Source organism: Panthera onca, chromosome E1 (assembly GCF_046562875.1).
Source record: "Panthera onca isolate mPanOnc1 chromosome E1, mPanOnc1 haplotype 2, whole genome shotgun sequence".
NCBI lineage: Eukaryota > Metazoa > Chordata > Mammalia > Carnivora > Felidae > Panthera > Panthera onca.
The window spans coordinates 37,253,770-37,280,570 of NC_138352.1; the positions used below are offsets into that span (position 1 = coordinate 37,253,770).

Consider the following 26,801-nt stretch of genomic DNA (forward strand, 5'->3'; position numbering starts at 1 on the left):
ATATATATATGGCCTCATACCACCCCATTCAGAATAAAGAATGGTTACATCACCTTAAAAACTCCCTAGTGTACTTCTTTCTAGACACACCCTTCCCCTGCCCCCTGGCAACCACTGCTCTGTTCTTCATCAGTCCAGATTTATATTTTTGGAGATGTCATATAAATGGCATCATTCATATGTAATTTTTTTTACATCATATGTGATTTTTGAGACTGGCTGCTTTCATATAACGTCTCTGAGATTCATCCAAGTCATTGCAGGTATCAACAATTCTTCCCGTTGTTGCTGAGTAGTATTGCATTGGATGGACGTACCACAGTTTGTTTACTCAATGGAATAGTACTCAGCAATAAAAAGGAGCGAATTGTGGATACACACAACAATATTGGAGTGAAACTGCCAGGTCATGTGGTGGATGTATGTTTACCTTTATAACAAACTGTCAAACTGTTTTCCAGAGCGGGCCATTTCACATTTCCGGTAGCAACGTATGAGAGTTCTAGTTACTCTGCCCAAAAGTCCAATGGTCTGTTGTGCCACAGAACCAGGCAGAGAGTTCCAGTCATTCTGTATCTTCACCAGCACTTGGTATTGTCAGTATTCTTAATTTTAGTAGTTTCAGTAGATATATAGTGTTATCTCTGTGGTTTTCATTTGCGTTTCTCTAGCGGTTGATGATGCTGAACATCTTTTCATGTGCTTATCGGCCAACTTTATATCTTTGGAGAAGTGACTGTGCCTATGTCTCATTTTTCAAAAATTTTGTTTTTTTGGGGCGCCTGGGTGGCTTGGTCGGTTGAGTGTCCGACTTCGGCTCAGGTCATGATCTCACAGTCCGTGAGTTCGAGCCCCGCGTCGGGCTCTGTGCTGACAGCTCAGAGCCTGGAGCCTGTTTCAGACTCTGTGTCTCCCTCTGTCTGTGACCCTCCCCCGTTCATTCTCTGTCTCTGTCTCAAAAGTAAATAAAAACGTTTAAAAAAATTTTTTTTAAATTTTGTTTTTTTATTTTTAAGAGAGAGAGAGAGACAGACAGAAAGAGAGAGGGAGAGGGAGAGGGAGGGGCAGAGAGAAGGGAGACAGAGGATTCCAAGCGGGTCTGCGCTGACAGCAGAGAGCCTGGTGTGAGGCTTGAACTCATGAACTGGGAGATCATGATCTGAGCCAAAGTCTGACACTTAACTGACTGAGCCACCTGGGCACCCCCAAATCTCATTTTTTAATTGCATCATTTCTTTATTGTTTTGAAAGTTCTTTTTTGTTTTGATTTTTAAATTTAGAGGGCGTGCCTGTGAGTGGGGCAGGGGCAGAGAGAGAAAGATTGCTCAGCAGGCTCCATGCCCAGTGTGAAGCCCATGGTGGAGCTTGATCCCACTACTCTGGGATCATGACCTGAGCTGAAATCAAGAGTTGAATGCTCAACTGAATGAGCCACCCAGGCACCCCAGGGGTACTTTATACTTTCTTGATGCTAGTCCTTTGACAAACATGGGATGTGCAAATATTTTCCCCCAATCTGTTAACAGTTTTTCCCCATTCTCTTAACAGTGCCAGTGAAGGCTTCTTAAGGCATTGAGGTCAGGGTTTACGACTTCCTTTGTTTTTTTGCAGATTTTTGTTGGTGACAAAGTTTGGCATTAAAAATGGGGTGTTTTCCCCAGGCAGCTGCTTAAGATGGAGGAGGGGCAGGTCCTGGTGCTCAATGGCCGGGGCCATCCCCTGGGCCACCTGGAAGCCACTGTGTCTAAACAGGTGCTGCTGGGCTGGAAGGTTGTAGTGGTGTGCTATGAGGGCATCGGCACTTCTGGCAATTTCTACAAAAACATAAAGTACCTGGCTTTCCTCCACAAGCCGCTGAGCCTCAACCCATCCCGTGGCCCATCCCCAGAGCCCAGCCGCATCTTCTGGAGGACAGTGTAAGGCACGCTGCCCCACAGGACCATAGGAGGCCAGGCTTCCCTGGACCGCCTCAATGTGTTTGATGGGATCTTGCCACTCTATGACAAGAAAAAGGGGATGGTGGTTCCCGGTGCCCTCAAGGTTGTGCGTCTGAAGCCTACACGAACATTTCCTTACCTGAGCACCTGGCTCACGAGGTGGGCTGGAAGTACCAGGCTGTAACAGCCACCCTGGAGGAGAAGAGGAAGGAGAAGTCCAAGATCCATTACAGGAAGAAAAAGCATTTCATGAGGCTACAGAAACAGGCCAAAAACAATGTGAAGAAGACCGACAAATACACAGAAGTCCTCAAGGCCCACGGACTCCTGGTCTGAGCCCAATGAAATTGTTTATTCCTCAACAAATAAGGGAGGGAAGGAATGAATGAATACACAAACAAATAAATATTAAAATAGGGTGCTTGGGCTTATATTTGGATATTTTGAATTCACATAGAGTAGAGTGGAAATAAGGATGATGTACATTTAACGACTTCTTCCCCTGACAAAATATACTTTGTCCCTGAAGGAATCCAGTAAGGGCAAAGCACTGATAGATGTTAATGGCAGTCATACTGCCATTTCGTCCAGTGCACAAATTCAGGAACTTGTCCTTTCCCATCTTTCTTAATATTAGAACCCAGTGTCACAGTGATGTGGATTAGCACATCTGTTTGAATTTAACAATGATGTCAGACTCTCCGACAGAAAATGAGCCTTGTTCATGGGTCTTTACATCTAGGGCTGACTACCCACCCCTACCCCTTTTCTGGTAACCATTGCATGTTTTTGCACGTAACTTTTAGGAAGTGTCCAAGAAGATGTTTGAAGAGCATTGGTTAATCTGCTCTTTCAAGAAACTTAGGTGTCTCGTAGAGAAGAGGAGGAGAGGTGGTTAGAGGATGCTTCTCTCAAAGATTTTATTTAATGAAAAAAATTTTTTTGAACGTTTATTTATTTTTGAGAGACAGAAGAGAAAGAGAGAGTGCGAGCGAAGGAAGGACAGAGAATGGGAGACACGGAATCCAAAGCAGGCTGCAGGCTCTGAGCTGTCAGCACAGAGCCTGACCCGGGGCTCGAATCCACGAACCGTGAGATCATGACCTGAGCCGAAGGCGGGCGTTTAACCTACTGAGCTACCCAGGTGCCCCTTCAAAAATTTTATTTTTTAAGATGGAAAATTTGAGCATGTGTCTTTGGTATTGTGTCTATATTTCAGAAAAGACGGGCATGGAGGAGCTGAGTTTACTACAAATGAGGAAACCATGGAACACAATCCAGGCAATAATATATCAACCAGGATAGGCTAAGTAAAGCTGCCCCACTAAATCTCAGTAAGCTTAACGTATGCCAAGTTTATTTTCCTCCTTTACTGCATGTTCTAGTATGGGTCTGCAGGGGGTCTGCTCATCTTGGACACTCAGAGACCCAGGTCACCAATTGATGGGCTCATTTTCACAGGGCATTTGGCAGAAAGGGATACAATGACTAACTAGCTCTTTAAGCTGATGGAAAAATAACAAGTACTCTGCATGTTTCAAGTGGGTCAGAGAAGTGTTAATCCCAGCAGGTGCTGGAAAGAGCTGGAAACTTCCATGAGTGGCCTAGTATGTAGTTCTATTGACTACTACTTGTCACTTCCGGTACAGGAAATAGCCACAAATTTGTATTATCTCGTACCTACTTTGGGACCTGGCGAGATGGGGTGAGGTAAAATATGAGACACTGTTAGCTCATTTCAACAAATCAGAGATGGGGGTTCTGGTCTCTGGCACTCAATCATTGCCGTGTAAACCTGAAAGTTCCTTTGTGTTTGGGGGAGGATTTGATGCTCTTCCAGCTCCAACGTCTTCTTGTTGCAATGAGCCTGGAACTGGAATAAGAGGAGCCAAGGAAGCGAGTAAGCCCAAACAAGGCCCAAGCGCGCTACCTCAAGAAAACAGGCTTTCTAGAATTTTGGTCCGGATGCCTGTTGGGTAATGTGCTTTCAGCCAGCAGGGAGCGGTACGGAGCCAGCGGCACAGTTCTGCATTGCAATAGCGATTTGAAAATCGCTAGGGGTCACTCAACTTTGAGCGTTAGAATCATCTCGGGGAGGTTTTTAAGAATACCGGCGCCGGCGCCGAGCTTCCCCCTAGACGATGAAATCAGACTCTTTGGGAGTGGAGCCCCAACATCGGTATTTTTAAAGAGCTCCCCAGCTCTTTAAAATGTGCACCGGGTAGTCTTTAATTCTTTACTACTTGGAGGCTGGATGACATCCAGTGGGTGCATTCTCACAAACAAGTTCTTGACTCGAACCCTCTCTTTCTTCTCGCAAGAGTTGTCGGGGTTACGTTTTAACGGGCCTGGGTGGGGGTGGGGGGGGAGTGGCGGGGCAGGCATCAAGCTAAAGGGTCTCTAGGACATCAGCGTTTCCTAGCGCTCGGGAGGAGCTGATCTCCACGCGCAGGTGGCTGTGACTCAGGCCAGCTCGGCCCTAGGGCGCCGCTCGCTGGGCGGGGGAGGGCCGAGGTCCGCTCTCAGCGGGACCGAAGTCAGGAAAAATGGGTGGACCCAGGCGGGGAGTGGAAGGTCGAGGGAGCAGCGGAAGGAGACGACGACACGGGCGGGCGGTCCCCGACGCGGCCCCGACTTCCGCGGCCCGGCGTCTGGGGGCGGCCTGGTCACCATGGCGGGCCTGGACCCCGGCCTGGCCATCCCCGTGTGGCTGGCCGAGGACGACCTGGGCTGCATCATCTGTCAAGGGCTGCTCGCCTGGCCCGCCACCCTGCCCTGCGGCCACAGCTTCTGCCGCGACTGCCTGAAGGGCCTGTGGGCCGCCGGCAGCCCCGGCCGCCGGCGCTCCTGCCCCACCTGCCGCGAGGGCGCCGCGCAGCCTCCGCAGCTGCGGAAGAACACGCTGCTGCAGGAGCTGGCCGACAAGTACAGCCGGGCGCTGCGCGAGCTGAAGGAGGCCCCCGGCGCCGCTCCCGCCCGGGGAGCCGCCGCCGGCGTCGCGCCCGAGCCCGCGCGCCCGCCCCCGCGCCGCGCCGCCCAGCTGCCGGTAGGGAGGCGGACCCGCGCCGCCGTCGCGCCCCTCGGCCCCGCGCGCCTGCCCGCGGCCCCCCGCTCTCCCCTCTGCCCCGGCCCGCCTGCTCTCACCCTGGGCCCTCCCGCTCTCGGGGCAGTGCGGACAAGTATACGCACGCTGGGAAAAAGCCGCCTCCTGACAGCCCGGCCGCTCTAGCTGCTCCTCAGCACGTTGCCACTTCTTTCCAGTCTTTCCGCAGTCTGTCTCTTTGAACATTTTTATACTGGGGTAAGATTCAGCCCAAGACCGGTCCGTCTAACCATTTTTAAAAAATGTACAGTTCAGTGGCGTTAGTTATATCCACAGTGATGGGCAACTATCACTTTCTGTTTCCAGAATGTCAGCACCACAAACACTCTGGCACCCCTTAAGCAGTAACTTCTCATTCCATCTCCCTGCAGTTCCTGGTAACGTCTGGTCTGTTTTTTGTCTCTATCATTTGCCTACTCTAGGTATTTCATATACGTGGGATCATATAATATTTGTCCCCTTGTGTCTGGCTCTTTCCACTTCCCGTAGTGTTTTCAGGGTTCCTTCATGTTGTAGCGTGCACCTGAATCTTACTCCTTTTTGTGGCTGAATAATATTCCATTGCGTGTATGGACCACATTTTGTTTATCCATTTGTACACGGATGGCCGCTTGGATTGTTTCTACCTTCTGATTATTGTGAGTCGTGATGCACTGAACATTGGTGTCCAAGTAACCCAGCCCTTCTTCTCCGTTCTTTTGGGTAAATACCTAGGAGTGGACTTGCGGGTTTGTACGGGAATTCTGTTGAACTTACTGAGGAACACAGCCAAACCATTTTCTACAGCAGCAACATTTTACATTCCATTGGCAACATCCTGATGTTTCCACATCCTTGCCAACATTTGTTGGCAAAATAACAACATTTGTTATTTTTCATTTTATTTTTATTCCCCTCTCCCTCCTGCCACTTTGTTTTTAGTATACCTTTCCTGTTAGGCATGAAGTCCTAGTGGGATCTGCATTTCCCGAATGATTAATGATGTTGACTGATCATCTTTTCATGGGCTTATTGCTAATTTATGTATCTTCGTTGGAGAAATGTTTATTCAGGTCCTTTGACTGTTTTTTGTTTTTGTTTTTGTTTTTAATTGGGTTGTCTTTGGGCGCCTGGGTGGCTCAGTCAGTTAAGCGCTGGACCCGGTTAAAGCTCACATCAAGATCTCACAGTTTGTGAGTTCAAGCCTGGGGTCGGGCTCTGTGCTTACAGCTTGGGATTCTTTTTCTCTCCCTCTTTCTCTGCCCCTCCCCTGCTCACACACACTCTGTCTCAAAATAAATAAATAACTTAAAAAAAATTGGGTTGTCTTTTTCTTGTGGAGTGTTAGCAATTCTTTATAAATTCCGGATATAAGCCCTTATCAGGTATATGACTTGCAAATATATTCCCCCATCTCGTGGGTTGCCTTTTTACTTTCTTGCTAATGTCCCTTGATGCACACACATTTTAAGTTTTGCTGATGTCCAGTGTATCTATTCTTTTATTGTTCTTGTTTCTGGTGTCATATCTAAATGCACCACCAAATTCTGAGTTAACGAAGATTTATCCCCGTATGTTCTCCTGAGAGTTTTATGGTAATAAGGCTTGTTTTGAGGTCGCTGACCCATTCTGAGTTTGTCTTTCTATTGGCATGAGGTAGGGGTCCAACTTTATTCTGTTGCATGTGAAAATCTAGCTGTCCCAATACCGTTTGTTGAAGAGAGTGTTTTTCTCCATTGAGTGAACTTGGAACCCTCATAAAAAATCAGTTGGCCATAGATGAATGGGTTTATTGCTAGACTCCTAATTCTAGTCCATTGGGTTTTTTTGGGGGGCGGGGGAATCTATCCCTATGTCAGTACCACATTGTTTTGATTAATATAGTTTTGTAATAAATTTTGAAATCAGGAAGTGTAAGTCTGTCTGACCCTGTTCTTTTTCAAGATTGTTCTGGCTCTCCCTGCAATTCCATATGAATTTGAAAATTGATGTTATCATTCTGCAAACAAGGCTGTTGGAATTTTGAGAGGGATTGTGTTGAGTATGACATCTTTAACAATATTAAGTCTTCTTCCAAAAACATGGAATGTGTTTCCATTTATTTAGGTCTTCTTAACTTTCTTTCAGTGATGCTCTGTAGTTTTCAAAAATAGAAGTTATTTCATCTCCTTGGTTAAATATATTCCTAGGTATTTTCGTCCTTTCAGGTACTGTTATACATGCAGTTGGGTTCTTAATTTCTTTTTTTGATTGCTCACTGCAGGGGTATAAAAACACTATTTTTTGTGTGCTGATCTTGCGCCTTTCAACGTTGCTGAATTCGTTTACTAGCTCTAGTAGCTTTCTTGTGTATTTTATTTATAAGATCTTTAGGAGTTTATTTATAAGATCATGTCATGTGAGTAGAGAGCATCTTTTCTTCTTTTCCAGTTGGGATGCCTTTTGTTTCTTTCTTTTTTTTTTTTTTTAATGTTTCTTTTTGAGAGAGAGTGAGCGAGCACACAGGTGCATGCACAGGGGAGTGGCAGAGGGAGAGGGAGACAGAGAATCCCAAGCAGGCTCTGTACTGTCAGCTCACAGCTAGACATGGGGCTCAACCTCAAGAACTGTGAGATCATGACCTGAGCCGAAATCAAGAGCCAGGTGCTTAACCCACTGAGCCACCCAGGCACCCGATAGGTGCCTTTTATTTCTTGTCTAATTGCTCCGGCTAAAATTTCCAGTACAATGTCAGGTAGCAGAGGTGCAATCAAGCATGCTTGTTTTGTTCCCGCTCTTAGAGCCTTAGTCCCACTCTTAGTCTTTCACCATTGAGTGTGATGTTTGTTGTGGATTTCTCATAAACTCCCTTTATTATGTTGAGGAATTTCCTTTCTATTCCTGGTTTTCTGAGTGTTTTAATCATGAAAGGGTGTTGGATTTTGTCAAATGCCTTGTCTGCATCAAATGAAAAGATTATGTAGTTTTTATCCCTTCATTCTATTAATGTGGTATATCACACTGGTTGTTTTTCTTAAGTTGTACCACTTTGCACTCCTGGGATAAATTCCACTTGATCATGGTGTATTATTCTTTTAATACGCCGCTGGACTTAGTTTGCTAGTATTTTGTTAAGGGCTATTGGTCTGTGATTTTCTTGTGATGTGTTTGTCTAGCTTTGGCAACAGGGTTATACTGGCCTCACTGAGGAGTTAGGAAACATTCCCTCCTCTTCTATGTTTTGGAAGACTTTGAGAAGGACTCTTGTTAATTCTTCTTTAAGCATTTGGTAGAATTCACCAGTGAAGCCATCTGGTCCTAGATTTTTCTTTGTTGGGATTTTGATTACTGATTCAATCTCTTTATTTGTTATACCTCTGTTGACATTTTTCTGTTTATTTTTAAGTCAGTTTAGGTAATTTGTGTTTCTAGGAGTTTATCCATTTCATGTAAGTTATCTAATTTGTTGGCATAATAAGTTCATAATATTCTCTTAAATTTTATTCTGTAAGGTCAGTAGTAATGTCTCCACTTTGCTTTCTTTCTGATTTTGGTCATTTATGTTTCGTCTTTCTTTTTCTTTATCAGTCTAGCTAAAGATTAGTCAGTTTGTTGATTTTTTTCAAAGAACCAACTTTTGTTTCATTCATATCTCTATTGGTTTTACATTCTCCATTTTATTTATCTCCCATAATCTTTATTATTTCCTTCCTTCTGTTAGCTTTGGGTTTGGTTTGCCCTTTTTTTTCCCCTGGTTCCTCAAGGTATAAATAAATGTAAGTGATTGATTTGAGATCCTTCTTCTTTTTTAATGCAGGAATTTACAGTTATAAATTTCCCTCTGAGCCTTTTCCAGAGTTCTGACATAATTGCTTTTGACAGTGTCTGTTCTGTGATGTTTCTATGTGGAGGGAACACAAAGTATATTTATATTTATATTTATATTTATATTTATATTTATATTTATATTTATATTTATATTTATATTTATATTTATATTTATATTTTTATTTATATGTTTATATTTATATGTTTATTTATTTTGAGAGAGAGAAAGCATGTGAGTGGAGAGGGACAGAGAGAGGGGGAGAGAGAATCCCAAGCAGGCTCTGTGCTGTCAGTGCAGAGTCCGACGTGGGGCTCAATCTCATGACCATGAGATCATAACCTGAGCTGAAGTAAAGAATTGGACACTTAACAGACTGAGCCACCCAGGTGCCCCAGAGGGATGTCAGGCTTCTTGGAGATGCAGAAGGTCCTGGGTTAATTTCAGATTTTGAGGTTCCAACATGATTTAAAAAAGAAAAGTATCAGAACAAAGTTATAAAAACTGGTTTATTGACAGTTGGATGATGAACACTGTGTATTTCTGTGACTTGACATAGGACCCCTTGTGGAGGGAATGCAATTCCAGACTTCATCCTTTGAAGTCTGAGCCCATCCTGCCTCTGATGAGGGTCTTGAGGTTGTTCCAGAATGTTGGCTGCAGAACTTACTTCCACTCCCAGCCAGGCCGCTGAGCAAATCAAGGTCTTTAAGTGGGGTTGTTTAGCGCTCTAGTTTGAATGTTGCCTTAAATGTATAGGGCGTCAGGGGTGCCTGGGTGGCTCAGTGAGGTAAGCGTCTGACTTCGGCTCAGATCATGATATCACGGTTCATGGGTTCAATCCCCGCGTTGGGCTCTGCACTGGAGCGTGCTTCAGATTCTATGTCTCCCTCTCTCTCTGCCCCTCCCTTGCTTGTGCTCTGTCTCTCTCTCTCTCAAAAGTAAATAAACATTAAAAATTTTTAAAAATGTACAGGACATCAATAACCAAACAAAAGGAGCTTACATCTGTGCATCACTTGAAAGTTTCCTCAATCCCTGCACAATGATCAGTTAGGTTGAGTCTCTGCACCGTTTAAGAGGAGAAGGAGGAAGGGTCACTTTTACCTTGAAAGGAGTGGTAAGGACACAGGATGATTCTGGTGACACTGGACCTTAAACCTCTCTAGTTTGATTCCTTCCACTGCCCCTGTCACCTTGCTGGCTGCACCCACCCTGCCAAATCTCCAGGCTCTCCATTTCCTCTCTGACCTCCTCTGCAGAATGACCCCTCTCATCCCTTCACACTTCACTCTCACCCCCCCCCCCCCCCACTCCTGTGGATGGTCTCTGTTTCCCTGTTATGGCCGCCAAATGATCAGTAGGCACGCAAAAGGTCTAGGAAGTGTACCTCCTTGTCCTCTGGACATCTTCGTCACCTACTTGCCTGCTTCCTTTATCCGGTGTTTACAACTTCCCTGTCTGGAGCTGCTTCCTGGTCCAGCTTTGTGTTCTTCTTTGTTCTTTTAAAGGCGGCGGCACAGAAGAGCATCACAGAAGCTGGGCATGAGCTGGAAGAGTTGGTGGAACAGCTTGTAGACCTTGTCAGAAGTCTTCAGAGTCAGACACACCTCCCGGAGCCCGGACCAGACAATGAAGGGAGCACCCAGAGCTTGGTAGGCACCCAGCCAGGAGGGGGAAAGGGTGTGCTGGGGGCAGGGCTAGGGACAGCTTCCAATTGGAGCAACATGAACGTGTTTGGAAGTTGAAGGATGCAGTAAGTCTTCATCTGTTACCATTTTCCTACTGTCAAACATGTTTGAGCAGAAGCGTGGAATGCTGGAGGCAAGGCGGGGGAGCTTCTGGTGGGTCAGGTTCCATCCTTAGCCCTGTACCTAACCAGCTCTGAGATCCCCAGTGACCTCTGTGCAAATCCTGCAGATAGTCTCGTCCTCATCTTCACTGACCTTTCAGCAGTCTTTGGCCACACCTTCATTCCTGAAGCTTCCTCAGCTTCTAGGACAGGATTGTTCTGACCTTCTCCTGTTTCTCTCTGGCTGGCATCTTCTCCATCTGTCTTGCAGGCTCACTCTCTTTTCCTCTCCTCAGCAATGAAGTGCCCAGATTCCTCAAGGCTGACTTGTACATTGCTTTTTCTTCCCCCTGTGTGGTCTTTCCCACACCATGGCTTTAATTACCACCCTGTGAACACCGTAGCTCCAGCCTGGACCTTTCTCTGAGCTATGGTCTGATATCTTCCTTCTCACCTTTTCCTCTTGGTATCTCAAAGGTACACCGTACTTAAAGTGCCCCAAACTGGGGTGCCTGGGTGGCTCAGTTGGTTAAGCACAGCACAGAGCCTGCTTCGGATCCTCTGTCCGCTTCTCTCTCTCTGCCCCTCCCCGCTTCAAAAATAAATAAATAAACTTATAAAAAAATGTCCCAAACTGTTTCCATCTCAATGACTGGGCCTGTTATATCCTTCTAAGTGCACAAGCCAGAAACCTGGGAATCATGTCACCCCTTCCCTCACCAGCCTAAACATCCCTAGAATCTATTGACTACTCTTGAGCTTTCTGGAGACATCTCTGATCAAAGCCTCTGATCATTTCTTGCCTGGATTGCTGCAATAATTAATTACTCCACTCTGTTCGCACTGGTCTGCTCTCCTCATGGTCCTCTCAAACACAAATCTGATTTACAACATCTCCAGCGCCATCTGTTTGTGGGGGATTAAGACTCAAATCCCAGCAGTCCTCACAGAACCAACAGGGACCTGTGGGACTCCTGCCCTTGTCTCCCTTTCCTGTCTCTTTCCATCTGGGTCCCCTCACCCTCCTCACCCTGGGGCTCTTCAAGCTGCAGCCACCGTGGCCCACATCAGTACCTCCAGGGTGTTGTGCTTCTTCCCACCAGCAGGGTGCGCTCCATGGAATGTTCTTCTTTCACCCTGCCACCTAGGTAATGCCTGCTCATCCTTCAGACCCAGCTAGATCATCACTTTCCGGGAGAAACCTTCACTGATTTCCTCGAACAAGTCTCCCTGTTAGAGAGGCCCTTATGACTTCATTTGTAACAGTTATCACAAGTTGGAACTTGATAATGATTGGTGCCATAATTTATTCCTGTTTGTTCTCCCACTTCCCCTACCCTGGACTCTAAGCTTCATTAGGGTAGAGACCTTGATGGCTTTTGTTCTTTTGTTCACTCTTGTATCCCCAGGCCTACCACAGTGCTGGACACATAGTTAGGTGTTCAACAGATGCTCATTGAAGGAGTGAATACACGGGTCTTCAGGGATGCAAGGTGTTGGGGGGAGAAAAGCCTGAGGGTCTGACTTTCCCCCTTGGCATTGCTGCTGGCTTGTATTCTGACCTTGGGCAAAAAGAGCTCTGGTATAAAAAAGCGCTCAAGTAGGGGCTCCTGGGTGGCTCAGTTGGTTAAGCATCTGACTTCAGCTCAGGTCATGATCTCGTGGTTCATGGGCTCAAGCCCTTCATTGGACTCTTTGTTGACAGCCCGGAGCCTGGAACCTGCTTCGGATTCTGTGTCTCCCTCTTTTTCTGCCACTCCCCTGCTAATGCTCTGTCTCTGTCTCTCTCTCTCTCTCTCTCTCTCTCTCTCTCTCTCAAAAAAATAAATAAACATTAAAAAAAAGTGCTCAAGTGATGGGAAAATGCAGGTCGATAAAATTCACTGTGGCAATTTAGTTCACCTCCATGAGGTGTAACTGTAACTTCTTTTTGTATTTATTATTATTATTTTTTTAAATTTTATTTTTTAAATTTACATCCAAATTAGTTAGCATATAGTGCAACAATGATTTCAGGAGTAGATTCCTTAATGCCCCCTACCCATTTAGCCCATCCCCCCTCCCACAACCCCTCCTGTAACCCTCAGTTTGTTCTCCATATTTATGAGTCTCTTCTGTTTTGTCCCCCTCCCTGTTTTTATATTATTTTCGATTTCTTTCTCTTACGTTCATCTGTTCTATGTCTTAAAGGCCTCATATGAGTGATGTAACTTCTTTTTTTATTAAAATTTTTTTTCAACGTTTTTTATTTATTTTTGGGACAGAGAGAGACAGAGCATGAACGGGGGAGGGGCAGAGAGAGAGGGAGACACAGAATCGGAAACAGGCTCCAGGCTCCGAGCCATCAGCCCAGAGCCTGACGCGGGGCTCGAACTCACGGACCGCGAGATCGTGACCTGGCTGAAGTCGGACGCTTAACCGACTGAGCCACCCAGGCGCCCCAGTAACTTCTTTTTTTTAAATGGGAATAGCAAACCCACCTTGGAAGGTTGTTTTAAAAATTAGAAGTAAGCCGTGGAAAGTACTCAGTCCAATGGGCCTGCTACTTTATGAGTGGTAAGAAGAGTGGGATATGCAAATAGGATATGCAAAGTTGGGAAGGAAAGTCAGGGACCAAAGGTGGGAAGGTGGGAGCAAATGGGAGGCTGTGTTGGGGAATGACAGGTTAAAGACAATCAGGGAGCATAGATTAGAGGCCTGAGAGAGCTGGGAGGACCTGGATGGCGGCAACATGTCTATGCTGGCTCTTGAGAAGAGAGATGATATAATGGTAGCCTCTTGGAGAAGATTATTCTGGCCTCTGAAGCTTATCTTGGTGACTATCTGTATTATTTATTTTGTAAAGCCCCTATAGGATGGGCTTACAAATTTTAATACTTTTTTTAATATTACTTAAGAAATCCATGTTTATTGTAGAAAATACTAGAAAATACACAAGCAGTTTAAAGAAAGCAAATGAGGGGCGCCTGGGTGGCTCAGTCGATTAAGCGTCCAACTTCTGCTCAGGTCATGATCTCGTGGTTCGTGAGTTTGAGTCCCGTGTCAGGGTCTGTGTTGATGGCTCAGAGCCTAGAGCCTGTTTCAGATTCTATTTCTCCCTTTCTGTTTGCTTCTCCCCTATTCTTCCTCTCTCTCTCTCTCTCAAAAATAAATAAACATTAAAAAATTTTTTTAAAAACAAAGAAAATGAACATCACCCATAACCCCACCACCCAGAAATAACCACTCTTTAATATTTTTGCTGCCCTTTGTATTCTTCCAGATTCCTTTCAAGGCATGTGGTCTGAGGGCCTAATTATGTTTTTAAAAATTTGTGAGGGGGCACATAGAGAATTAGAGACGGCAGAATCAGAATATGCTATTTGATGCATACCTTAAGAGACTTGAATTAATTAATTTATTTTGGATGATTCATCAATAGTCTTTCCTTGGTTTCTTCAAAGCTTGTGACTCCCCACACACCCGAGAGAAAACTGAGAGACATTCTGCATGACTTAGAAGAAATCCGGGAAAAATTACGGGAAAACTTGACATGGAAAGAGGCCCTTGAAGAACAACCACAGGGTAAGGTGATTTTATTTTGTGGAGTATTAAATATGGAAGTTGGGGGAAATGACAGAGTGTTCCAGGGCTTTGTTTTTGGGGGATAGGATCCCAGAGCCCAGCTGTGTTATTCCTGTGCTGCTGTAAATGAGGAAAGAGTGGGCTGAGGTGTTTTTGTGGCTGGATATGTTTTTTGGGTATGACTGGCGGTATGATGTAACACAGGCCTTTAAAAAATAGAAACTCATTTTCTGAGACCTATACATCCAGAACCTAGACCTGATTTTGCTAGCTTACTGCTCATCTGTGTTATCTACCTGAGGAGATTCAGAAATAGGCTGTTTTTTTGGGGGGTCTGGGTGGGTCAGTCGTTTGAGTGACCAACTCTTGGTTTCAGCTCAGGTCATGCTGTCGCGCTCTGTCTCCCTCTCTCTCTGCCCCTCCTCTACTTGTGCTGTTTCTGTCTCTCTCAAAATAAATAAATAAACTTTTTTAAAAAATTAAAAAAAGGAAATAAGCTGCTTTTTATGTTTAACTATTAAATATCTTTGATAACAAAGCATACGATTTTGTAAATCATCCTTGATAAGTTCTATTAACATATCATCTCTGGTGAGCGTGCTAATAATAAACAGTAAAAACATAGAAAGGAACCTTTCTGTTTGACTTTGTACATTCTCTGTTGTAACCCTAGTCATGACTGAAGAACTGTTAGTTCACGCCTGTCCCTTAGACATTAGCTCTGGGCTCCCTCTCTTCTGCCTCCTGGTCTGGCCACTGCCAGCTTTATATGCTTTAGGGACATGTCTCTTATAACGACTTTTATATTCAAATGATCTTGCTCTGCTTAAAAAGTTATTTTAAAAAATTAAAAAAAATTTTTTTAATGTTTATTTATTTTTGAGAGACAGAGAGAGACAGAGCGTGAGTTGGGGAGGGGCAGAGAGAGAGAGAAAGACCCAGAATCTGAAGAGGCTCCAGGCTCTGAGCTGTGAGCACAGAGCCGGATGCGGGGCTTGAACTCACAAGCCTTGAGATCATGACCTGAGCTGAAGTCAGACGCTTAACTGACTGAGCCACCCAGGTGTTCCTAAAAAAAATTTTTTTAAATGTTTATTTATTTTTGAGAGAGAGAGAGCATAAGTGGGTGAGGGGCAGAGAGAGAGGGAGACACATAATCCGAAGCAGGCTCCAGGCTCTGAGCTGTCAGCACAGGGCCCAATGTGGGGCTTGAACCCACAAACCACAAGATCATGACCTGAGCCAAAGTCGGAAGCTTAACCTACTGAGCTACCCAGGCGCTCCAGAAAGTTATTTTGTATTTAGGTGGAGAAACATGATCCCTTGGGAGAAGTTTCTCAAGGAAACCAGTTAGAGCAATTATCTGAGAAATAAGTGTCCTCTTGGCTCCTGTGCACCCCTAAGTTTAGATTAGGTTCCTTAATGATCTTATTTACTCACATAAATTTAAAATCAGAATTTTAGTAGTACCTGGCTGGCTCAGTCGGTGGAGCAGGTGACTCTTGATCTTGGGGTTGTGAGTTCAAGGCCCAAGTTGGGTGTAGAGATTACTTAAAAATAAAATCATCAAGTAATTAATTAATTAAAATGTTTAAATTTTGGCGTTAAATTTAAAATTTTTAATTCAGCAATCAAAACAATACAAAAGCACACAGTGAAGGTCTCCTTCCCACCCTTGCCCAATTTGCCTATTGCAGTTTCAGTTAACTGCTTGTAGTAGTTTCTTGAGTGCCCATTCAGAATTTACTTACACAAAGTAACATTTTAAAGCACTTATGGCATTTGGTGGGGAGGTCATGGATATTCTGGGTGTCAGAGTGATGCCCTGAAACAGTATTAGCTAATTTATTTGATACATGTGCATCTAACCCTTCCTATGTGCCTGGTACTATGCTTGGTGCTTAGAACATAAAGATGAACAAGGTCTCTACCAGTGTTAGAAATAAGTCCAGCATCCCAATCAGTGGAGGGACATGGAGACTTGGAGCATGGCGAAGCCAGGCTTTAATCAATGTTCTTACAAGAGCAGGTGTCTGATGGACAGGCACACTCAGGGCAGTTACAGCAGACAATTTATCTCCTGGCGTGCAGGTCCCTCCCCTGATTCCTCATTGGCTAAGTACTACAGAGGTTACAGCCTTACCCGGATGGCACCTATGCCCATGTCAGGCAAAAAGTAGTCTGATTGGAACAAATGTACATTCCCTGAGGTGACGCAGAGACTTTCAGTCCCTCATCCCTTTGTTCTTGGGTGCATGCTCATTGCAAAGCCTGCGAAAATAAGCCCATGAAATGGAGAGGGGAAGAAGAACCAGGACGTGAAGTGTCTAAGGGTTTGGGACTCCATGGTGTGTGTGTGTGTGGGGGGGGTGGGGATGGGGAGGGAGGTCATACATATTTCCAATAGGTTGTAAACCTATTTTAATGAGACAGCACAGCTTCTATTTGGTGTTTCTGAAAATGAATCATCTCCCTTACTTCTCACACCAGCAAGGAGCTTAAATCTTACCAGGGACACAGGCAGTAAAAAAAGCTCACTGTGAGAACATGGGGCTGAACATAAGGATGTGGGAAACATGGGGCGCCTGGGTGGCTCAGTCGGTTAAGCATCCAACTTCAGCTCAGGTCATGATCTCACAGTCTGTGAGTTCGAGCCTGGTGTCGGGCTCTGTGCTGACAGCTCAGAGCCTAGAGCCTGCTTCTGATTCGGTGTCTCTCTTTCTCTCTGCCCCTCCCCTGCTCGTGCTCTGTCTCTCTCTCTCTCTCTCTCAAAAATAAATAAACATTGAAAAAAGATTTTTTTTAATGATTTGGGAAACAAAGGTAACTTACAGCCCACTGACAAGTCCTGAAACAAGCAGAGTGACCTTCCTCTGGGAGTTCAGCTGCCTCCATGCTGACACTTTGCTAGGGGCAAAAGGCAGTCTTAGCTTAACATTATCCCAACCCTCCAGGAGCCTATAAGTCTACTTTAACATATGGGACATTTAACATTCCTTTGGAAACCTCCTTTATCTCTGTCCCCCCAATTATATGTTAGCAGTCATCCTCCAAGCATAAGGAGCGTGATAATACATCTGAAGGGTTTCATGACTGAGGTTTTGCTAGACAGTAATGACTTTTTCCTAACAACAGCTAGGTCTCTCAAGGTCCTGCAAACCTTGCTTCCAAAATTCCTTAGAGACTTACTCTATCCCTAACCCCCTCCCAACTTGAAGGTATATAGTCAGCCACCCCTCACAACCCACGTACAGCTCTTTCTGCCCACGGGTCCTGTCCCCGAGCTTTAATGAAACCACCTTTTTGCACTGAAAATGTCTCAAGAATTCTTTCTTGACCATTCGCTCTGAACCCCACCATTTCCACATCAATACCTGAGCTGGATGTCCTGTCTGATTCAAGTCTGACACTACAAAAAAGTTCTGTGCCCTGATCACGATGTTTGAATAATTCTATTTGCCTTTTTTTTTTTTTGATAAGACTTTTTCCCCTTCCCAATGTTTTGATTCCTTAGTGGAACTCCAAGAAGGTCCATCTTCCTCTGCATGCCCGCTGCCTGACCACAGTCACCCTGCCCCCACGAGGACCTCCCGGTTTGCTCAGTGTAAGTATGTAGTCTGCTTAAAACTTGGCTTTGGCCTGGGGCACCTGGGTGGCTTGGTCGGTGGAGTGTCCGACCCTGACCTGATTTTGGCTCAGGTCACAATCCCAGGGTTGTGGGATCGAGCCCCGTGTTCTGTGTTGGGCTCTGTGCCCAGAGTGGAGCCTGCTTAGGATTCTCTCTCTCTCCACCCCTCTCCCCTACTTGGGCTCCCTCCCTCTCTTTCAAAAAAGAATTAAACAACACAACACAAAACAAAACAAAGCAAAACAAAACTTGGGGGTCTGTCAGTCCACCTCCCAGCTGCTGGGCCTGTTTTCGGCTCAAAGGGGAGCTGATTACAAAGACAAAAGGGATGAAGACTCCCAAATTCCAGGCTAAAGTGGGGAAATAAAAGTTAAGATGTGAAGGGGGGATTGTTACTAGAACCATGATAGAAGACTGCAAGTTGAGGTACCAATTTTAATGCCAGTGTAAGTAAACTTTATCACACTCAAAGATACAAAGCGTCTGGGTGGCTCAGTCGGTTGGGCATCTGACTTCGGCTCAGGTCATGATCTTGCCATTCTGGAGTTCCAGCCCCACGTTGGGCTTTGTGCTGACAGCTCAGACCCTGGAGCCTGCTTCTGATTCTGTGTCTCCTCTTCTCTCTCTGCCCCTTCCCAAATCACACTTTGTCTCTTTCTCTCTCTCTCTTTCTCAAAAATAAATAAACTTAAAGAAAAAAAAGCTACAAAGCTATATTTTGCTCTTAGGGTGAGAGCTAATCATATCCTTGTTCTTTTCCTCAGGGGCCATCAGTCCGACCTTTGACCTTCGGAGCCACTGCTGTAGTCTGGAGGTGTCCGAGGACTGCCGGGTGGTGACTGTATCTCGCTGTCCGCAGACCCATCTCTGGAGCCACGAGAGGTTTGTGACCTGCCAGGTCTTATGTTCCCAGGCCTTTTCTTCAGGGCAGCAGTACTGGGAAGTAGACACTCAGCACTGCAACAACTGGGCAGTTGGGGTGGCCTCCTGGGGGATGAGGCGCAACCAGACCCTGGGAAGGACCGAAGACTCCTGGTGTGTAGAGTGGAAGGGGACTGGCCAGCTCTCTGCATGGCACATGGTCAAGGAAACCATCCTGGGCGCTGACAGACCTAAGGTGGTGGGCATCTGGCTGGACCTGGAAGAGGGCAAACTTGCCTTCTATTCGGTGGCCAATCAGGAGACACTTCTGTACGAGTGCCCCATCTCTGCCTCCTCCCCTCTGCACCCTGCCTTCTGGCTGTATGGCTTAAATCCTGGAAACGCTCTGACTATAAGGCCAGTAAAGGTGTAAAGGTTCCCTGGGTCTTAAAACATGGTGATCTCCCGGTTTCTCCCTCTGGTTTCAAGTAGCTGGCAACTTCCCAAAGATCCCACTTCCAGAGTTAATGGGTGAGCAGAAAAGGGCTAACTGTAGGCTTGGGACATTGAAACTGCACATTCCCCAGAAAGCATTGACCCTTGACTGGCTCCTGGGAGGTAACCCCTGAGCCCTTGGGATATCCTGCCTGATAAGAGTGTCTGTTTACCTGAGGGCCTCGGGCCAGGAGCTATCACCTTGACCTCTGGAGGGGCTGGAGACTCTGCCTGGGTGCCTGACCCCCAGTAAAAGCCCTGGGCTCCAAGGCTGGGGTGAGCTTCCCTGGTTGGCAGTACCCCTTGTACATTGCCACACACTGTCGCTAACTGTCACTAGGAGAATTAACCTTGTCCTTGTGACTCCGCAGGGAGAGGATAGTTGATCTCTTGGCTCCTGCCCTGTGTGCTGTGCCTTTTACTACTGCTGATTTTAATCTGTATCCTTTCACTGTAATAAATTGTAACCAAGACTACAGTCACTTTGCTGAGTTCTCTGGGTGCTTCTAGTGAATCACTGAACCTGAGAGTGGTTTGAGGGACCCCCAAACTCAGGGCAGATTATCAGTTGCTGTGTAATACCATGGCCATGAATGCAGTGGTTTTAAACAACACACAGCACCTCACAGTTTCTGTGAGGAGTGAGGCACAGTTTCTGTGCCAGGAGTCAGGGCACCGTTGAGACAAGGCCTCTGCTTGGGGGGTCTCACAAGCTGCAGTCAAGGTGTGACCCAGCACTGTGGTGTCATCTGAGGCTCAACTGGGGAAGGATCTCCTTCCAGACTCACATGGTGGTTGGTAATATTCAGTTCCTCTTGGGTTGTCAGACTGAGGTCCTCAGTTTCTTGCTGGCTGTTGGCTGGGGACCACCCTCAGTTCCTCACTCCATGGGCCTCTGCAGTGTACCCCTCACGTCCTCAAAGCCAACAAGGAACAGAACATCTCCTAGCCAGATGGACTTTAAATCTTGTATAATATAATCACATACACATAACCACATACATCCTATTGCCTTTGCCTTATTCTGTTGGTTAAAAACAAGTTGCAAGTCCTGCCCACACTCGAGGGGAAGGGATTAAACAGGGCAGGAATACCAGGAGGTGGGGGATCATAGGGGACACCTGACAGTCTGGCCAGCATAGGGTGTCATTTCATTCTTGATTTCCCCTATTTTTTTTTTTAACGTTTTTATTTATTTTTGAGACAGAGAGAGACAGAGCATGAATGGGGGAGGGGCAGAGAGAGAAGGAGACACAGAATCGGAAGCAGGCTCCAGGCTCTGAGCCATCAGCCCAGAGCCCGACGCAGGGCTCGAACTCACGGACCGCGAGATCGTGACCTGAGCCGAAGTTGGACGCTTAACCGACTGAGCCACCCAGGCGCCCTGGTTTCCCCTATTTTTAAAAGTCATTTTATTATATAACACAACAGATACAGAAAACCATAAAAGGGGTGCCTGGGTGGCTCAGTTGGTTAAGTGTCCTGCTCTTGATTTCGGCTCAGGTCTTGATCTCACAGGTTCCTGAGTTCAAGTCCCACATTAGGCTCTGCACTGACAGTGTGGAGCCTACTTGGGATTCTTTCTCTCCCTCTCTCTCTCTCTCTGCCCCTCACTCTCAAGGTAAATAAAAGAAAACTCCATAATACATGTGGAATATAACAAATTATTATAAACACCCTTATTAAGTACACTTTAGGTCAAGAAATAAAACCTTCCTACCCACCCCAGAAGCTCCTTCACGTGCCTTGTCCTGATCACACAGTCCTTCCTCTGCTTGAAAGGAATCTGACGTTTACAGTAATCACTTCCTTAAATTTCTTTATAGTGTTAGCACCCAAATAAACATCCCTGGCCACAAGAGTCGTGCCCATTAAACAACAACAACAACAACAAAAACAACCAGATGTGTCTTTTTCTTAACAGCTTTGTTGAGATATAATTTACATACTATAAAACTCACCTATTGAAAGTATACAAAGCGGGGTGTCTGGCTGGCTCAGTTGGAAGAGTGTGCAACTCTTGATCTTGGGGTTGTGAGTTCAAACCCCATGTTGGGTGTAGAGATTACTTAAATAAATAAATAAATAAATAAATAAATAAATAAATAAATCTTTAAAAAAATAAAAAATAAAGTGTACAAATCAACCTTTACTATGGAGTTGTGAAACTCTGATTGTATTCCAGCTTTAGAACATTTTCATCAGCCCCAGAAAGAACCCTCTTACCCATTAGCTGCTGATCCATCTGTCTTGTAGGTTTCTGAATCTACATATCTCCCTCTCCCTTTACTTTCCTTGCAATTCATCTGTAGGACCCCAAGCTGGACTAGCACCCATTTTGAAGATGTGGAAATTCAACTCTGCTGGACTTGGTTAAGCAGAAAGCCTCATTGCACAAACCAGCCAGGCAACCCTTGGCAGTGCATTTAAGCCCTTCTTTCTCCTGTAAGATGGAAATAATAGTTATTTGCCCTTCCTTATCTTCCTCAAAGGGTTGCTGAAAAAATTAAAGTAGTAGGTGAGGAAATTAGAAAAATGCCAGGACAATGATAACCACAGCAACAATGACAGAATCATGGCAGCCTCTAATTCACCTTGGCCTCTCACATCTTGAGACTCACATTTAATTTACGTACATATCCTCGAAAACAGGGCCAAGCAAAATTCTTCTATATGTTCTATTAATTTGCTTTTTCACAAACCAGGGAGCAGAGGCCCAGACAGGGTTAGTGGTTTGTCCAGGGCCAGTCAGCTGGCAGAGCAGGGACCAGGCAGTTTCTCCCCTGTCAAGTCTCTAACCTTAACACCCTCTGATGAGGTCCTGTGCTGAGACCTGGCCTTCCAGTCTGATGGGACACAGCTAGCCCTAGAGCCACGAGGTGCTCTTTTTTGTGTGGTTGTTGGTGGTGGTAATCCTCAGTATACTGGCCTTGGGTTGTCTGAGCAAGGGACAGGGCCTCTCTCTTGGTGCCAGTTGACCATTAAAGGTCTTTCTGTTTTCACTTTCTGCATCACTCACCTTTTATCTTCTCACCCAGAGTCACTTTGATATTTGCCCTTTAAAAGTACCAAGATTCTGGGGTGTAGCTCAGGTCATGATCTCATAGTTCATGAGTTTGAGCCCCCACATCTGGCTCTGTGCTCACAGTGGGGAGCCTGCTTTGTATCGTCTGTCTCCCTCTCTCTGCCCCAGCTCCCCCATCAAAAGTAAACATTAAAAAAAATTTTGGGGGGGGCGGCACCTGGGTGGCTCAGTTGGTTGAGCCTCCGACTCTTGACTTTGGCTCAGGTCATGAGCTTACGGTTCGTGAGTTTGAACCCCATGTTGGGCTCTGCACTGACAGTGTGGAGCCTGCTTGGGATTCTCTCTCTCTCCCTCTCTCTCTGTTCCTCCCCCCACTCACACTCTATCTCTATGTCCTAAAATAAATAAACACTTAAAAAAAAAAAAAGAAGTAGAGAGGCACCTGGGTGACTTAGTTGGTTGAGCATCCAACTTCGGCTCAGGTCATAATCTCACGTCCTGTGAGTTCGAGCCCCACATCAGGCTCTCTGCTGACAGCTCAGAGCCTGGAGGCTGCTTTGGATTCTGTATCTTCCTCTCTCTCTGCCCCTCCCCCACTCATACTCTGTACCCCCCCTCTCTCTGTCTCTGTCTCTCCCAAAAGTAAATAAACATTAAAAAATTAAAAAAAATTTTTTAAGTAAAGAATAAAGGTTCGCACTCTGCTTCTTTGCTTTTGTCTCAAGTTTTCTGTCAGCATAAACTTTCCAGGACACTGTGAAAAGTGGTGCCCTTCCTCAAACGAAACAAAACAAGAATCCTCCAGAACAGAAATAATGAAGCTGAAATGCCAGTGGCTGAAGGGCCTCTCACTTGGATCTATGCCACATGGGGGAAGGAATCATCCACACAGGGATCCACCTGGAAAGACTTCCTGTGGGGACGGAAAGGCTAATGAGCAGAGCACTGGGGACTCCTGTGGCAGCGTCTCACCTTCTCTGCAGGTGTTTCTCTCAAAAACTTACGTTTTCTTGTAGACTTGTCTCTGTTTTTTTCTAGGGGTTAGGGAGAAGGCAGTAATGTCAGTGACAAGGGCCACCTCTGTCTCTTCCTCTCTCTTCCCCTCCACTTCTCTCTCTCTCTCTCTCTCTCTCTCTCTCACACACACACACACACACACACACACACACACACACACACACACTTCACCTGCTGGTGAGACACCTACTGGTGTGTCTGTTGTTGGGGTCCAGGGCTTTGGGTTCCTGGAAGAACCACCTACCAAGCAGGAAGCCACCACCTTCTTAGGGTCACAGCAACCTCTAATACAATTATATCTATCTGTCTCTTTCTTTTCCTCCCTCAAATACTTTTTTTTCTGGAAAAGTTTAATTTGAAGACTTTATTTCCTAGCTGATTGCAGAAACAAACCACAAAATGCAACATGCTGCTCTTTGGAGGTACTTCAGGCTCTCTTGCTTTGGTCAAGGGAAAAATCCCTTCCCCAGGGGCACTTGAGGCTTTTGACAGGAAGGGAGAATCTTCCTTGGTATGTGCTCAGCTCCATCATCCCCCACTTCTGCCTGAGCCCTCAGCCCCAAACCCAAATTTATCCTCATTCGTAATTGCTCAAACCTTAATGACCGCAATGGGTATCTGGCTGGTTCAGTCAGTAAACCAGAGTGTGCAACTGACTCTTGATCTCGGGTTTGTGGGTTCGTGCCCCATGTTGGGTGTAGAGATTACTTAAAAATAAAATCTTACACACACACACACACACACACACACACACACACACACACACACACACACACACACCCTAATCACTGGGACGCCCGAGTGGCTCAGTTGATTAAGCATCTAACTTTTGATTTTGGCTCAGGTCATGATCTCACCATTTGTGGGTTTGAGCCCTGCATCGTGCTCCATGCTGACAGTGTGGAGCCTGCTAGGGATTCTCCCTCTCTCTTTCTCTCTCTCTCTGCCCCTCCTCCAGGCATGCCTGCGCACTCCCTCTCTCCTTCTCAAAACAAACATTAAAAAAACCCACCCTAATCATTACATGAGTGTTTGTCCTTCCAGAGGAGTGCAATCTTCTTTAATCATACTTAGGATTAGGCCAAAGATTTGTTTCAATTTGGGATTTACCTTCCTAGCCAGCCATAGGCTTTCTTAGGACAGGGTTTCCCAAGCTTCAGCCTTTTATGTGCCACGATTCTTGTTACCCTTGCATTATCTCCTGCACCATTTTTTACTTAATGTTTTTTCCTAAACCAACTCACTGACCCCTCTCAGGTACATTCATTTCCAAAGGAAACCTTATGGTTGATCTTAGCCAAAAGGCCGAGAAGCGATTCAAAAGGAAACTTTTAAAAAGTTACGTAAATGGAAATCAGGGTCATGTGTCTAAAATAAAGGGGTAACCCTAAATATATGTTTCAAGGAAAACAAAACAAGGTGACTAGCCTGGTTCTGTCCTCTAGGGCTCTGATCCCGGGATTCGTCACTAGCTTGCGTGCTCTCTCTCTTGCAAGAGGAGATTATCACGTGTTACAGACTTCCTGAGGCTTTCATTTTGGCTTAATTAGGGTAGAAACCATAATAGAAAAGGGGAAAAACTTTCTGGCCACAGGGGTCATTGTTTCTAATGTCCCTGCACCATCTACAATGACCTCTTGTTCCACTACTTTGGGAAACCCGGTTCTAAGAGATTGGGCTAATGCGGTCTGGAAGACTATGTCTTCCTTCCCTGCCCGGTGAAATCTTTTTCACCTTTATATTTCAAAACAAACATGCCCTGGGGGAGAAAACCTTATGCCTTTGGTCAGGACACAATGTCTTGGAGTTACCATAGGATCTTTTCTTCACCACCTTCTGCACAATTAGTCACCAAGTAGTGACACTGGATTCTGCCTTCTCAAATCATTCCAGCTCTGGCCCCTCCTCTTCCCTCGGCATCTTCTCTGGCGCAGACTCTAATCGCTTCTCTCCCAGATTATTTTAATCCGAGCCCCTCTGTCTCTAGTCAGAACCCTCTTCCCATCTGTTCTCATTCTGCTAATGTGAGCTTCCCCGAAAACACAAATCAGAGGTTACTCCTCCATTGAAAATACCCCCAGCGCAGGGTGCCTGGGTGGTTCAGTCAGTTTAAGCGTTCGACTTCAGCTCAGGTCCTGATCTCATGGTTCGTGGGATCCAGCCCCACTTCAGGCTGTGTGCTGACAGCTCAGAGCCTGGAGCCTGCTTCGGAGTCTTAGTCTCCCTCTCCCCTGCTCACACTCTCTCTTTCTGTCTCTCAAAAATGAATAAACATAAAATTTTTTTTTTTTTCAACGTTTTTAATTTATTTTTGGGACAGAGAGAGACAGAGCATGAACGGGGGAGGGGCAGAGAGAGAGGGAGACACAGAATCGGAAACAGGCTCCAGGCTCCGAGCCATCAGCCCAGAGCCCGACGCGGGGCTCGAACTCACGGACCGCGAGATCGTGACCTGGCTGAAGTCGGACGCTTAACCGACTGCGCCACCCAGGCGCCCCAAAATTTTTTTTAAATAAATAAATAAATAAACTTAAAAAGCAGACCCACTAGTACTAAGAGTGACCAGGAAGGCCACTCAGGCTAAAACCATGGTCATTTTCCTAGGAGCTCTCTGGGGATATTTGCATTTTTGCTGGGTTAAGGCATGGCGTTGCTTGGGAGGTCATTTGTTAACAGTGCCCTGTAGGAAGAGCTGACGACGGGAGGAATGGGACACCATCACACGAGTCTTGTTGGTTTTGGCCAAGGAAGGAAAAGATTATGAGATGCCACCTATTTTGTGGAAGGGGTTGAAAGGTTTGGGTACCTGGAGAATGATTTGGAGGATTCTGGTGAGAAGAAAGAAGGGTGCCCAAAGATGAACTACCCGGTCCACCACTTGTCTCCCATAATAAATCAGTGATGTTCAGTACTTTGCCCCTAGCACCTAGCTCAGAGCCTCACACCTCCTGGAGACAATAACTACTTGTTAAATGACTGAATAAACATAATATCCTACATCAGTGCCTCCATTAAAGCATATTGCTATTCTTCTAAATATTTCTATTAATTTTATTTAAAAGATCTAATTATTGGGGCGCCTGGGTGGCTTAGTCGGTAAAGCATCTGACTTCGGCTCAGGTCATGATATCACAGTTTGTGAGTTCAAGTCCTGCGTCGGGCTCTGTGCTGACAGCTCAGAGCCTGGAGCCTGCTTCGGATTTTGTGTCTCCCTCTCTCTCTGCCCCTCCCCCACTCACGCTCTGTCTCTCTCTGTCTCTCAAAAATAAATAAATGTTAAAAAAAATTTTTTTAAAGATCTAATTATTAAATTAACTTTGACATCGTACAAAAGATGATGGTACTAAAAATTAATTCATAATCGTTACCACGTTTTCCCTTCTTTGTATTCTCAGCCAATATCTATGTTCATCCATTAGTTTTAATTACCCGGTGGACACAGGTGCATGCTTGTAAAAGTTCAAAACTACACAAATATAGAGGATAAAAGTTGTGTAAATGGATAGATCATAGTTCGTTTTTATATAGCTGTAATTCTATATGTGGTTTTAGATTTCTATTTTTTCACTTACTTTGTAAATCCTTTTCCATGTCT

General features: G+C 45.5%; 3 protein-coding genes and 1 pseudogene across 4 annotated transcripts in view; all 4 read left to right on the forward strand.

The window, feature by feature from the left end:
- The window catches only part of ADAP2 (ArfGAP with dual PH domains 2), a 34,279-nt gene extending 32,558 nt beyond the window's left edge, over positions 1–1,721 (forward strand). The window contains exon 11 of one of the 2 annotated variants that reach the window (XM_078437493.1): positions 1,612–1,721. In XM_078437493.1, coding sequence (XP_078293619.1) covers positions 1,612–1,625 — 14 coding nt within the window. In that variant the 3' untranslated portion in view covers positions 1,626–1,721. The other variant, XM_078437492.2, reaches the window with a different exon arrangement.
- LOC144614324 (large ribosomal subunit protein uL13 pseudogene) lies at positions 1,675–2,273 on the forward strand (annotated as a pseudogene).
- Positions 2,274–4,391: 2,118 nt separating this feature from the next.
- Positions 4,392–25,491, forward strand: RNF135 (ring finger protein 135). Its single transcript, XM_078437491.2, has 5 exons — positions 4,392–4,983; positions 10,336–10,479; positions 14,060–14,180; positions 17,695–17,784; positions 18,573–25,491. The coding sequence occupies exons 1-5, from the start codon at positions 4,609–4,611 to the stop codon at positions 19,100–19,102; spliced, it is 1,260 nt and encodes a 419-aa protein (XP_078293617.2). The 5' UTR covers positions 4,392–4,608; the 3' UTR covers positions 19,103–25,491.
- The window catches only part of RHOT1 (ras homolog family member T1), a 76,793-nt gene continuing 68,568 nt past the window's right edge, over positions 18,577–26,801 (forward strand). Inside the window, exon 1 of the mRNA XM_078437484.2 lies at positions 18,577–18,690. The gene's annotated coding sequence lies outside the window, so the exon portion shown is untranslated. The remainder of the gene's footprint in view (positions 18,691–26,801) is intronic.

Bases quoted from the DNA above. Each gene is read 5' to 3' on its own strand.
- RNF135 (XM_078437491.2), top strand. From the start codon at position 4,609: ATGGCGGGCCTGGACCCCGGCCTGGCCATCCCCGTGTGGCTGGCCGAG. The intron at 4,984-10,335 runs GTAGGGAGGCGG...GTTCTTTTAAAG, and splicing joins GCCGCGCCGCCCAGCTGCCG to GCGGCGGCACAGAAGAGCAT. The intron at 14,181-17,694 runs GTAAGGTGATTT...TTGATTCCTTAG, and splicing joins CCTTGAAGAACAACCACAGG to TGGAACTCCAAGAAGGTCCA.